General features: G+C 36.7%; 1 protein-coding gene across 4 annotated transcripts in view; it reads right to left on the reverse strand.

Annotated features, from left to right (window-relative positions):
• The window catches only part of LOC309631227 (small membrane A-kinase anchor protein), a 297357-nt gene extending 285123 nt beyond the window's left edge, over nt 1-12234 (reverse strand). For 2 of the 4 annotated variants that reach the window (XM_082397459.1, XM_082397462.1), the window contains exons 1-2: nt 12111-12234; nt 8982-9056 (exon numbers count right to left, since the gene is read on the reverse strand). In XM_082397459.1, the coding sequence (XP_082253585.1) occupies nt 8982-9056; nt 12111-12116 (81 nt within the window). In that variant the 5' untranslated portion in view covers nt 12117-12234. The remainder of the gene's footprint in view (nt 1-8981; nt 9057-12110) is intronic. The other 2 variants (XM_082397456.1, XM_082397461.1) reach the window with 2 other exon arrangements.
• Nucleotides 12235-12268: the final 34 nt, after the last annotated feature.

Below are 12268 nucleotides of genomic sequence, written 5' to 3' on the forward strand. Positions count from 1 at the left end.
CCCTCCCACCTACCCCACCCAGCCATAGTTATGATGATTAGCTAATAGATCTCCTTCACAGAAAGACCTAGCTCTGGGTCTGTAGCCTCTTGAAGTGCCCTGAGATGGTAGCTGTTTAAGAACTCTCCCTCCATTGGTTACAGTCTTGTGGGACCTGTGAGTATAAGCCCCACTGGCCACCAGAGCCAGGCAATGTAGAGATGTCTCCTGGTAGGAGTCATAAAAATCAGGACACCAGACAGGGGTATGAGCTCCTTTTTGAGTGACACCATTAATTACAGTCCCATGTGTCTAGAAATGCAAGCTCCCCTGGCCTCCAGAGCCAGGTGATCAGGAGGCATGCCCTGCATGGCAGCTGCAAAAATCAGGGCACCAGACATGTGTAAAGGCTTTTTTTCTGGGAGATACTGGCTCTGTGAAGCATGGCAAAGGGAGAACATGAAGATGGTGCCCGCAAGTCTCCAGCTGGGAAGAGTGTTCCAGCAGGCTCATAGAAGTGTATGTTAAATTAGATGCCTGCCCCTTAGGCCAAGGTTTTAATATAAGCAGGTGAGCCTCCTTCACTTTAAGTCTAGGCACAATCAGCTAGCTTCCTCTGAGCTGGGCCCTGGGGTGGTGAATCTGTGTTCATGAGCCTTTTAAGAGCTGTTTCTCAGATCACTACCATCATGTGGGTCTCGGGATGTGAGCCCTGTTGGTTTTCAAAATTAGATGTTATGGGGGGGTCATCTCTCAAGCACATGTCTTAAAAACTGGGGAACTCCATTTGGGGTTGAACCCTTTGCTCCTCAGAGAGAAGCTGTGGGTTTTGAGTTCCCTCCAGTTGTGGGTCATCACACAGGGGGTGAGATTGACAGCAAGATTGTGTCCCAGCCTCTCCAACCCATTTTGATGTGGTGTTCTTCTTGTCTGCCTGGTGCAGAGTTGTCACTCAGTCAGTCTTTAGGGTTTTTTAAAGAGGAAATCATTCCATATGTAGCTGTAGACTCAGTGTGTCCACGGGAGGAGGTGAGTTCAGTATCTTCCTATATCATCACCATCTTGAACTGGCCAGTTAAGTGAACCCAAAGAGACTACACAAAGACACATAATTGAAATATCAAAAATCAAAGACATGGAGAAACATTAAAAGAAGTGAGAGAAAAATGACTTGCTATATACAAGGGAACCCTCATAAGACTATTAGCAGATTTTTCAGCACAAACATTGCTGGTCAGAGGGAGTGGCATAATATATTCAAAGTGCTGAAAGAAAAAAATTCCAACCAAGAATACTATACCTGACAAAGTTATCATTCAGAATTTAAGGAGAGATACAGAGTTTTCCAGAGAACCAAAGCTAAAGGAGTTCATCACCACTAAACTGGCTTTACAAGAAATGTTAAAGGGACTTTTTAAGTTGAAAAGAAAGGGTGCTAATTAGTAACAAAAACACATATTAAAGAATAAATCTCACTGAAAGGTAAATATTCAGTAAAGGTAGTAAATTAAGTACTTATAAAGCTACTATGAAGTTTAAAAGACAAAAGTAGTAAAACTATGATTACAATAATTAGTTAAGGGATACACAAGATAAAAAGATATAAAATGTGACTTTAAAAACATAAAACGTAGAGGTGGGGGAACAGTAACAACTTTGAGCTTCAGAATCAGATCAAATTTCAGTTGTTATCAACTTAAAATAGACTGTTATAGATATAAGTTGTTATATGTAAGCCTTATGGGAACCAAAAAGCAAAAACCTATAGTAAACACACACACAAAAAAGAAAGGAATATAAGCATACCACTAAAGAAAGTCATTAAACCACAAAGGAAAAGTAAGAGAAGAAGGGAACAGAGAGGAACTACAAAAACAGAAAACAATAAACAAAATGGCAATAAGCACAGATCTATCAATAATTACTCTGAATATAAATGGACTAAATTCTCTAATTAAAGACACAGATTGGATGAGTGGATAAAAAAACAAGACCCACTCATATGCTGCCTACAGAGACACACTTCAGATGTAAGGACACTTGCAGACTAAAAAGGAAGGGATGGAAAAAGATATTCCATGCAAGTGGAAACCAAAAGAAAGCTGGAGTAGCTATTCTTAAATCAGTTAAAATAGATTTTAAAACAAATACTGTAATAAGAGATTAAGAAGAGCATTACATAATGATAAAGGGAGTGATCCAACAAGAGGATATAACATATGCAAATAGTTATGCATCCAACGTAGTGGCACCTAAATATATAAAGCATATATTAAAAGACCTAAAGGGGGAAATTGATAGTGATACAATAATAGTAGGGGACTTTAATACCCCACTTACACCAATGGATAGATCATCCAGACAGAAAATTAAAAAGAAAACATTGGCCTTAAACAACATGTTAGACAAGTTATTAACAGATATTTACAAAGCATTCCATCTAAAAGCAACATAATACACATTTTTCTCAAGTGCACAAAACAGCTCATATGTTAGGTCACAAAACATGTCTTAACAAATTTAAGAGGACTAATTATACCGAGCATGTTTTCTAACCATATGGTATGAAACTAAAAATTAATGGCACAAAGAAAACTGGAAAATTCACATTAAACACATTAACAACATTAAATATTAAATACATTAAACAACATTATACTGAATAACTAAGGGATCAAGGAAAAAAATCAAAAGAGAAATCAAAAAATACTTTGATACAAATGGAAATGGAAATGTAACATACCAAATTTTATGGGATGCAACAGAAGCAGTTCTAAGAGGGAAGTTCATAGTGATAAATGCCTATCTCAAGGAATAGGAAAAGCCTCAAGTAAACAACCTAAAGTTACACCTTAAAGAACTAGAAAAAGGAGAACAAATGAAGCCCAAAGTTAGTAGAAGGAAGAAAATAACAAAGATAAGAGCAGAAATCAATGAAATAGAGACTAAAAAGACAGTAGAAAAGATCGATGAAATTAAGAGCTAATTCTTGGGGAAAAAAACCCAAAATTGATAAAACTTTTGCTAGACTTACCAAGAAAAAAAAGAGTGCCCAAATATGACTATGAACAATTATATGCCAACTAACTGGACAACCTAGAAGAAATGGATAAATTCCCCAAATCATATAATCTTCCAAGACTGAATCAGAAAAAAATAGAAAATCTGAACAGACTAATTACCAGTAATGAAACTGAATCAGTAATCAAAAACTCCAACAAATAAAAGTCCAGGACTAGACAGCTTCACAGGTAAATTCTGCTAAACAGTTAAAGAAAAGTTAATACCTATCCCTCAAATTATTCCAAAAAACTGAAGAGGAAGGAATGCTTCTAAATTCATTCTACAAGGCCAACATTACCCTGATACCAAAACCAGATAGAGACCCTACAAAAATAGAAAATTACAGGCCAATAACCCTGATGGGTAAAAATCCTCAACAAAATATTAGCAAAACAAATTCAACAATACGTTAAAAAGATCATATACTATGATCAAGTGGAATTTATTGCAGGGACGCAAGGATAGTTCAACATCCATAAGTCAGTCAATGTGATACACCATATTAACAAAATAAAGGATAAAAATCATATGATCATCTCAACAGATGCAGAAAAAGCTTTCGACAATATTCAACATCCATTTATGATTTAAAAAAACCTCTCAGGTATGTTCCCTCTGAGGTAGAGGGAACATACCTCAACATAACAAAGGCCATACATGACAAACCCCAGCTAACAAGCTGATGGTTATAAGCTGAAGGCTTTTCTCTAGGATCAGGAACAAGACGAGGATGCCCACTCTTGCCACTTTCATTCAACATAGTATTGGAAGTCCTAGGCACAGTAGTCAGAGAAGAAAAATAAAAGGAATTCAAATTGGAAAGGAAGAAGTAACACTGTCACTGTTTGCAGATGACATGATACTACACGTAGAAAACCCTAAAGACACCATTAAGAAACTGTTAGAGCTAATAAATGAATTCAGCAAAGTTGCAGTATGCAAAAATTTGTTTCGTTTCTTTATACTAATAATGGACTATCAGAAAGAGAAATTAAGAAAATAATCCCATTTATAATTGCATCAAAAAGAATAAAATACCTAGGAATAAATTTAACCAAGGAGGTGAAAAACCAATATATTAAAAACTACAGGACATTAATGAAAGAAATTGAAGAAGACACAAATAAATGGAAACATATTCCATGCTCATTGGTTGGAAGAATTAATATTGTTAAAATGTCCATACTACACAAAGCAATATTAAAAATTCAATGCAATCCATACCAAAATTCCAATGGTATTTTTCACGGAAATAGAACAAACAATTCTAAAATTTATATGGAACTACAAAAGATCCTGAATAGCTAAAGCAATCTTGAGAAAGAAGAACAAAGCTGGAGGCATCATGCTCCCTGATTTCAAACTATATTACAAAGATCAGTAATTAAAACAGTATGGTATTGGCATAAAAACAGACACATAGATCAATGAAACAGAATAGCCCAGAAATAAACCTACACATATATGGCCAATTAACTTATGATGAAGGAGCCAAAAATATAACAATGGGGAAAAAACCATCTCTTGAAAAAATGGTGTTGGAAAAATTGGACAGTCACATGCAAAAGAATGATACTGAATCACTAACTTACACCATACACAAAAATTAACTCAAAATGGATTAAAGACTTGGACGTAAGACCTGAAACCATAAAACTCCTAGAAGAAAACACAGGCAATAAGCTCCTTGACATAGGTCTTGGCAATACTTTTTGAATCTGATACCAAATGTAAAAAGTAACAATAGCAAATATAAACAAGTGGACCACATCAAACTAAACAAGTGGGACCATATCAAAGCTTCTGAACAGCAAAGAAAACTATCAACAGAATTAAAAGGCACCCTATTCAGTGTGAGAAAATAATTGCAAATCATATATCTGATAAGAGGCTAATACCCAAAATATACAAAAAACACAACTCAATAGCAAAAAAAAAAAAAAAAATCTGATTAAAAAATCTGTAGAAATCTAGAAAAATGGTACAGATGAACCTATTGCAAAGTAGAAATAGAGACACAGACGTAGAGAACAGACGTATAGACACCAAGGCAGGGAAAGGGAGGGTGGGATGAACTGGCAGATTGGGATTGACATATATACACTGTTATGTATAAAACAGATGACTAATGAGAACCTGCTGTATAGCACAGGGAATTCTACTCAATGCTTTGTGGTGACCTAAATGGGAAGGAAATCCAAAAAAGAGGGGATATATGTATACATATAGCTGATTCACTTCGCTGTACAGCAGAAACTAGCACAACATTGTGAAACAACTATACCCCAATTGAAGAAAAATTAAAAATAAAAAATGGGCAGAAGATCTGAATGGACGTTTTTCCAGAGAAGACATAGAGATGGCCAACAGGTACATGAAAAGATGATCTATGTCATTAATCATCAGGTAAATGCAAATCAAAACCACAATGAGATGTCACCTCACACCTGTTAAAATGGCTATTACCAAAAAGACAAAAGGGAATAGTAAGTATTGGCAAGAATGTGGAGAAAAGGGAATCCTTGTGCACTGTTGGTGAGAATGTTAACTGATGCAACTGCTGTGGCAAACCATAAGAAGGTTTCTCAAAAAATTAAAACTAGAATTACCATGTGATCTAGCAATTCTACTTCTGGGTATTTACATGAAGGAAATGAAAACACTAATTCGAAAAGATACTTGTACTCCTATGTTCATTGCAGCATTATTTACAATAGCCAAGATATGGAAACAGTCTAAGTGTCCGTCAATGGATGAATGGATAAAGAAGATGTGGTATATATAAATACAATGGAGTATTATTCAGCCATAAAGAAGAATGAAATCTTGCTATTTGAGACAACCATGGATGGACATGGAGAACATTATGTTAAGTGAAATAAATCAGACAGAGAAAGACAAATAACGTATGATGTTTCTTATATGCGTAATCTTAAAACAAAAAACCAAGCCCATGGATACAGAAAACCAATGGTGGTTGCAAGAGGCAAGGGGCTGGGGGTTGAAGATATGTGTGAACTTTTTCTTTAGTTTAAATAAATTAAATTAAAAAAATTTTAAAGTACACTTAATATAATATAACCTGTGATGAAAGAATATAAAAATATTTCACGTTAACATAGGAAATGTGAAAAAAAAACCCATGCAAACAAGAAAACTTCCCCACTCCCACATCCCAGCTCAAGCGCAATTTTCTTCATGAAGCTGATCACCCTTGCTGTTGTGATTTTTCTTTATTCTGAACCATCCCTGCATTTTTATTCCTTTCATTCAGCATTGATTCTAACAGAGTTATGTGTGGACTATTCTCTTTTAACTGACTACATGTTCCTGAGGAGGAGATTATGTTTTATTTAATTTTGAATCCCTGTGTATTGAATTTCCCAGGGTGTTTCTGATAGATGTCTGGTAAAAACTGAGTGAATGAATAAGTTTTTACATGTCACTAAAATCATTTTTTATGAAAGAAATAAAGCCCCCTTAAGAAGCTATTGTGGGGAACAATATCTAGACAAATCATGGCATGAATATAAGATACAAGAAAAGTTAATATTCAGTAAAGAACATTAATCTATTTCTCACTCATAGTTTGATCCCATGGATAGGTGACAGTATCGACTGGTGAGAACGGAAAATTCTAGTGATTATGTGAAAGAGCTGAAAATCAGATCTATAAATAAACAATCCTCTAAATCAATATTATCCCTAATCTCAAAGGCATGATGGTAAAACATGACTCAAATATAAGTTATTTAATACTAGAACATTTTAATGAAAATAAGATGCTAGACATTACATGAGTAAGTTTATAATAAAAAACCTAGACTGCAATATTATCTATGTGAAAATTTCAGATGAATTTGCAACCTCTATACTGATCATATTTTGCAAGATCAACATGACATTTCGGTAATAACACTCAAGTTGGCGTAATGTAAATGTTCTGTTTATCTACCTCCGCATAACAAACCTCAAAACTTTGTGGTTTAACAATTTATCTTTCATGGTTCTGGGGGTTGATGAGCTCAGCTGGGCAGTTCTCACTTGGGGTACCTCAAATAATCAGACGGCAGCTGAGGCTAGAGTTGTCTAAAGGAGTCTCCTCTCAACATCTGGCACCTGAGCTAGGATGGCTGAACAACTAGAAACCCATTAGTCAGGCATTTCTTTCTCCACACGGCCTCTTCACCTGGCTAGCTTGTACTTTTTTACATAATGGCAGACTCAGGGTAGGCTGACTTCTTATGAGGTGACTGACCTTCCCAGAGAAAGTTTCAAGAGAGCCAGGAGGAAAGTTGCAAGGCGTCTATGACTTCGCCTTGGAAAGCATATAGCCTCACTTCTGTTATAATCTAATTAATGATCAAAGTAATCAAAAACTAGCCCAGATTCAAGGGAATGGAGGAGTGGACTCCACCTCTTAATGAGGGGATGGCTTGTGTGTATAAGAAGGGAACAGTTGATGGTGGTCACTTGGAAACCAATATTTTGAGAATATAGTTGACCCTTGAACAACATAGGTTTGAATTGTGCAGGCCCACTTTTTTGGGACTTTTTTTCAATAAACATACAGCCAGACCTTAGTATTAGCAGGTTCCACATCTATGGAAACAGAGGGCCCACTATGGGACTTGAGCATCCATGGATTTTGGTATCCCCCCGCCCCCCCGACCCCACCCCACGGATACCAAGGGACAACTGTATATAAATCCAACTTCTTTATAAAGAATGATGTCCCAAAAGACATCCTAAATCTGTCTTCGTAACAAGAATGGAGAGCCATTAACACACTCAATTCTGATTATTTGACTTTCAGCATGTTTGGATTAAAAACATATCTGTATTCTATTTCAAGAATCTAGCATTTGGCCAAAAATTATGTGCACTCTTGTTAACCCAAGTATGGTTCCTGAACCAGCAGCACCTGGGAACTTGTCAGAAATGCAGACTATTAGACCCTACCCCAGAGCTACTCAATCAGACATGTATTTTAATAAGATGCCTAGGAGATTCATATGCATGTTAAAATTTGAGAAGTGCTGACTTAGGCCATACTCATATACAGTCATCCCTCGGTATCCATGGGGGATTATTTCCAGGACTCCCCGCAGATCCCAAAATCCAAGAAGATGCTCAAGTCCCTTATATAAAATGGCATAGTATTTGCATATAAACTATACAGATCCTCCCGTATATTTTAGATCAACTCTAGATTACTTATAATATCTAATACCATGTAAATACTTTGTAATAGTTGTAAGTACAATGTAAATGCTATGTAAATAGTTGCTGGTGTATGGCAAATTCAAGTTTTGCTTTTTGGAACTTTCTGGAATTTTTTTTCTCGCATATTTTTGATCCATGCTTGGTTGAGTCTGCAGATGTGGAACCTGTGGATACTGAGGGCTGACTGTACTAGTATACACAGAGTAGCCTCAAACTTGTCATCTGAAGAAACCTAGGAAATATAAGTACTCTTCTTCACCTTTGGGGGCAGAGAAGGATTGTATATTTCACTTGGGTTTTAAATAGAAAAAATAGCTAAAACTTGATTGCTCCTACAAAATCTTTGACAAGTTAGAAACCGCATGTGTGAAGGTTTGTGTTTTAATCTTGCTTTTATCTGGGACAACAAGGATCATCACTATGTATGGGGGAAAATTTTTGATTTATGAGTTTTTATATGACTAGGGAAGCTAAGAAGAAAAGACCAAAAAAAGTGCAAAGGACTTTGAAATAGATGGTAAGTACATTATATACATTTAGTTATTTACACGTAAAGACACATGGAAAAATTTTTCACTATTATTATTAGCGAAATACTTAAAATATATTTTTAGGCAGGATAGCATCATAGTTTTGTCATAGATAAAATGAAAGCAAATTTAGAAACAAAAATGTTCTTTTTAAAGAAATAAAACTAACTTTTGAAAACATACCATTTCTTCCAAAAATACGTTCAATCCATTCAGTTTCTTGCCTGTTCTTCTTAATTCATCATTCATTTCTATGATCTAAATTACAAAACATAATTAAAATGCCTATGAGAAAGTTCTTAAAAATCAAATAAGTTCAACATTAAAGATAATTTTAAATTTTCCAGCCATTACTTTATCTTGTTAAGTATCTTGTTAAGTATCTGTCATGTTATCTAGAAAATTACATATGAATGTTTAAGTCCTTTATAGATAAAACTACTTCATTTAAGGTATAACTAGAAACTTTAGGTTGGTTTCCAAATGGCACTTACACAAGCCTAGATTAAAATTTAAGCACCGGATTTAACAATTTTTTAAAAAGATACTGAACTTGAGTAAGGAACACAAAAGGATTAGCCAAAATTATACTGACTTCTTATGTAGACAAGAAAGGCAAATGACTCTCCATTCTTCCAATAATCTATTATCACCACAAATTAGCCAAATGGAGAGAGACCTCATTTTCTTCTTTAATTCTATTATGGCATTATCCTAGAGAATCTAAACTGAAGACCACCACAAGGCTATGAGGGCCTCAATAACTATCAAATAGACTTTCTCTATTTGTTACCACAGAGTCAATTATCTCTTTTTGTTTGGATCACTCACATTGTCTGAATCCTCAAATAGCCTGCTTTCCTTATCTGCTTTTAACTTGGCTAAAGTATTCTCTAAACCTTAATGTGTACTTCCCTGCTGAAAAACTTTATTGGCTTCCCACAGTCCTTGGGATAAAATCTACCACTTAGAGGCCTATGAGACCCTTTATGATCAAGGTACTGCCTATCATTCTACTCCAATCTCCATTTACTTCTCAAGATCCAGCAATGTAGAATTCCTTGCACTCACCAAGGCACTGGCACATGCTATTCCTCCTGCCTGAAATACCTTTCTTTTCTTTCTCCTCCTGGATAATCCTTAACCTTAAGATTCAGCTTGCTAGTTTCTTCCATAGGTTTCTCCAAGGCAGTGTGTGCCCCTCTACACTTCTGTACTACATACTATTGATACATATTCTCATAACACTTATATTACATTGCAATAATTTTTCTCAACTGGAGGGCAAGGAATGTCTTTTCTCTGTATTGTGTTCAGCGCTGAGTTTGGCACTCAATAAATGTCACTGAATAAACAAAGAAATGAATATACAACTAAAATAGAGATGAGGGAGTTATAGTGATTCTGAGTCCAATTTGAGTAAGGTGGAAGAAGTCTACTCCCCACCCCCCACTGATTAGTTTAAAAGATTTTATGGGGAAAAATGGGCCTCTTCAGAAGTAGTTAAATATGGTCAATAGTAATACAGTGATAATTAACTGAAACTAGGTCATTCCAGGTCCTGCTAATGAATATTCATGACACAATAGGAAAAAACAAAATTACAGAATGTTAGAAATAACTGTGCACTTCAGGGTCAAGTTCAGCATCTTCATTGCAGAGATGAAAAAATATGGGCTAAAAGAAATGGACCTGAGATTGTTAGGGGAACTTTGATATAGGATAGGGCAGTGGTTCTCCTAGTGTGGCTCAAAGTTGAAAACCACTGAAACAGGATTTTAAGAACTAGAAAAAGTTTTACATTAATTTGCAGTGGCTTAAGGAGGAATTAAAAAGTGTGATTAAAAAAATAAGCAAGTAGGGCTTCCCTGGTGGTGCAGTGGTTAAGAATCTGCCTGCCAATGAAGGGGACACAGGTTTGAGCCCTGGTCCGGGAAGATCCCACATGCCGCAGAGCAACAAAGCCCATGTGCCACAACTACTGAGCCTGTGCTCTAGAGCCTGCGAGCCACAACTACTGAGCCCACGTGCCACAACTGCTGAAGCCTGTGCACCTAGGGCCCGTGCTCCACAACAAGAGAAGCCACCACAATGAGAAGCCTGCGCACCACAAGAGAGTAGCTGAAACTAGAGAAAGTCCATGTGAAGCAATGAAGACCCAACACAGCCAAAAATAAATAAATAAAATATAAATTAAAAAATAAAAATAAAAATGAGCAAAATTCCTGACTAGACATTTAAAAAAAAAAAAGCAAGCAGAGAAAACAACCTCAAGGCAGAAGTGGAGAGCGCTCAGTACTGTGTTGTTAGCATTACTAAAAACAATGAAGGTTTTGAAGATTAAAAATGTTTCAAGCTTAGGTGAGATCAACCAAAAGATCTAGAATAAATTAATAGGTCACTTAATTATTCATGTTTATGAAGAGAAGTAATTGACAATCTTGAGTCACTTTTTATTTGGTTTGCAGTAAAATGTATGATTTTTCTTTCACTACTTACCCTTCTTTGTTTTGTTTATGGTAATATCAACATTTGAAGTGGAAGTGGTAAAGTACTAGATCAGCTGTGGGTACTCAGGCAACTCACAGTTAACTATTCTGGGTTCTATTTCCTCATCTGTAAAATTGTTTGGATTATATCACCTCAAAGATTCTTTTTAGCAACTATGAATCCAAGAACACTGGTTTGCCAAAATTAATATAGAATTAATTTCAAGAACAAGTCTAGTTCACTTAAATACCTTAATATCATTATTGGTATTTTTAATTTGCTTGGCAACGTCGGTTTTTAAGTTAGTGAGTCACCTTGGGTCTAGATCATATTTACATTCGTAGTTAAGAAACATAGGCTGCAGTGGAACGGCCTGCAATTCCTGCAGTCTGAAGCCACAAAATGTGGATAAGATCATCGAGAATCAAACAGCCAATGAAAATAACAACAAAAATCTATCCACCTGAATTCAGGTCTAACACTTTTCAGTACGTTAAATATTTGAAACCTCGTAGGCACTGCGGGACCACACATGGCGGGACCACACAAGGCGAAAGGTCCATCCAAAGGGGCCTTCAGGCCTCACCACCGCATGGGTTCGGCGTCACCCCTGTCCTATAGCCGAGGGTGGCATGCTAAGCAAGGCCCTTGGATCTCAAGAGCACTTTGGGAGGATCACACCTTAAGAATCCTCTCTCTTCCCGGCCAAGCCGTAACCTAGCGAGAAAAATGGGCAATTTGGGAGGCTTTCCTTTCCCTCCAGATCTCCTCGCATCGCCCTTAATCCCCACCGTCAGCTTCCCAAACTGCAGCGGCCGTTACCTCCATCCTAGGAGCCAGGGCTTCTCAGACAATGCCGCCCCCTCCTGCCATTTTGTCGTCGGCGGCGGCAGCACCTACTGCTGCGGCTGCTGCTGCCGCTGCCGCTGCCGACGTCAGGGCCTATGGGGGATGGGGAGGGCGGTGCGTGGGGGCGGGAC

Source organism: Balaenoptera borealis, assembly GCF_965194805.1.
Source record: "Balaenoptera borealis genome assembly, chromosome: 6".
Taxonomy (NCBI): Eukaryota; Metazoa; Chordata; class Mammalia; order Artiodactyla; family Balaenopteridae; genus Balaenoptera; species Balaenoptera borealis.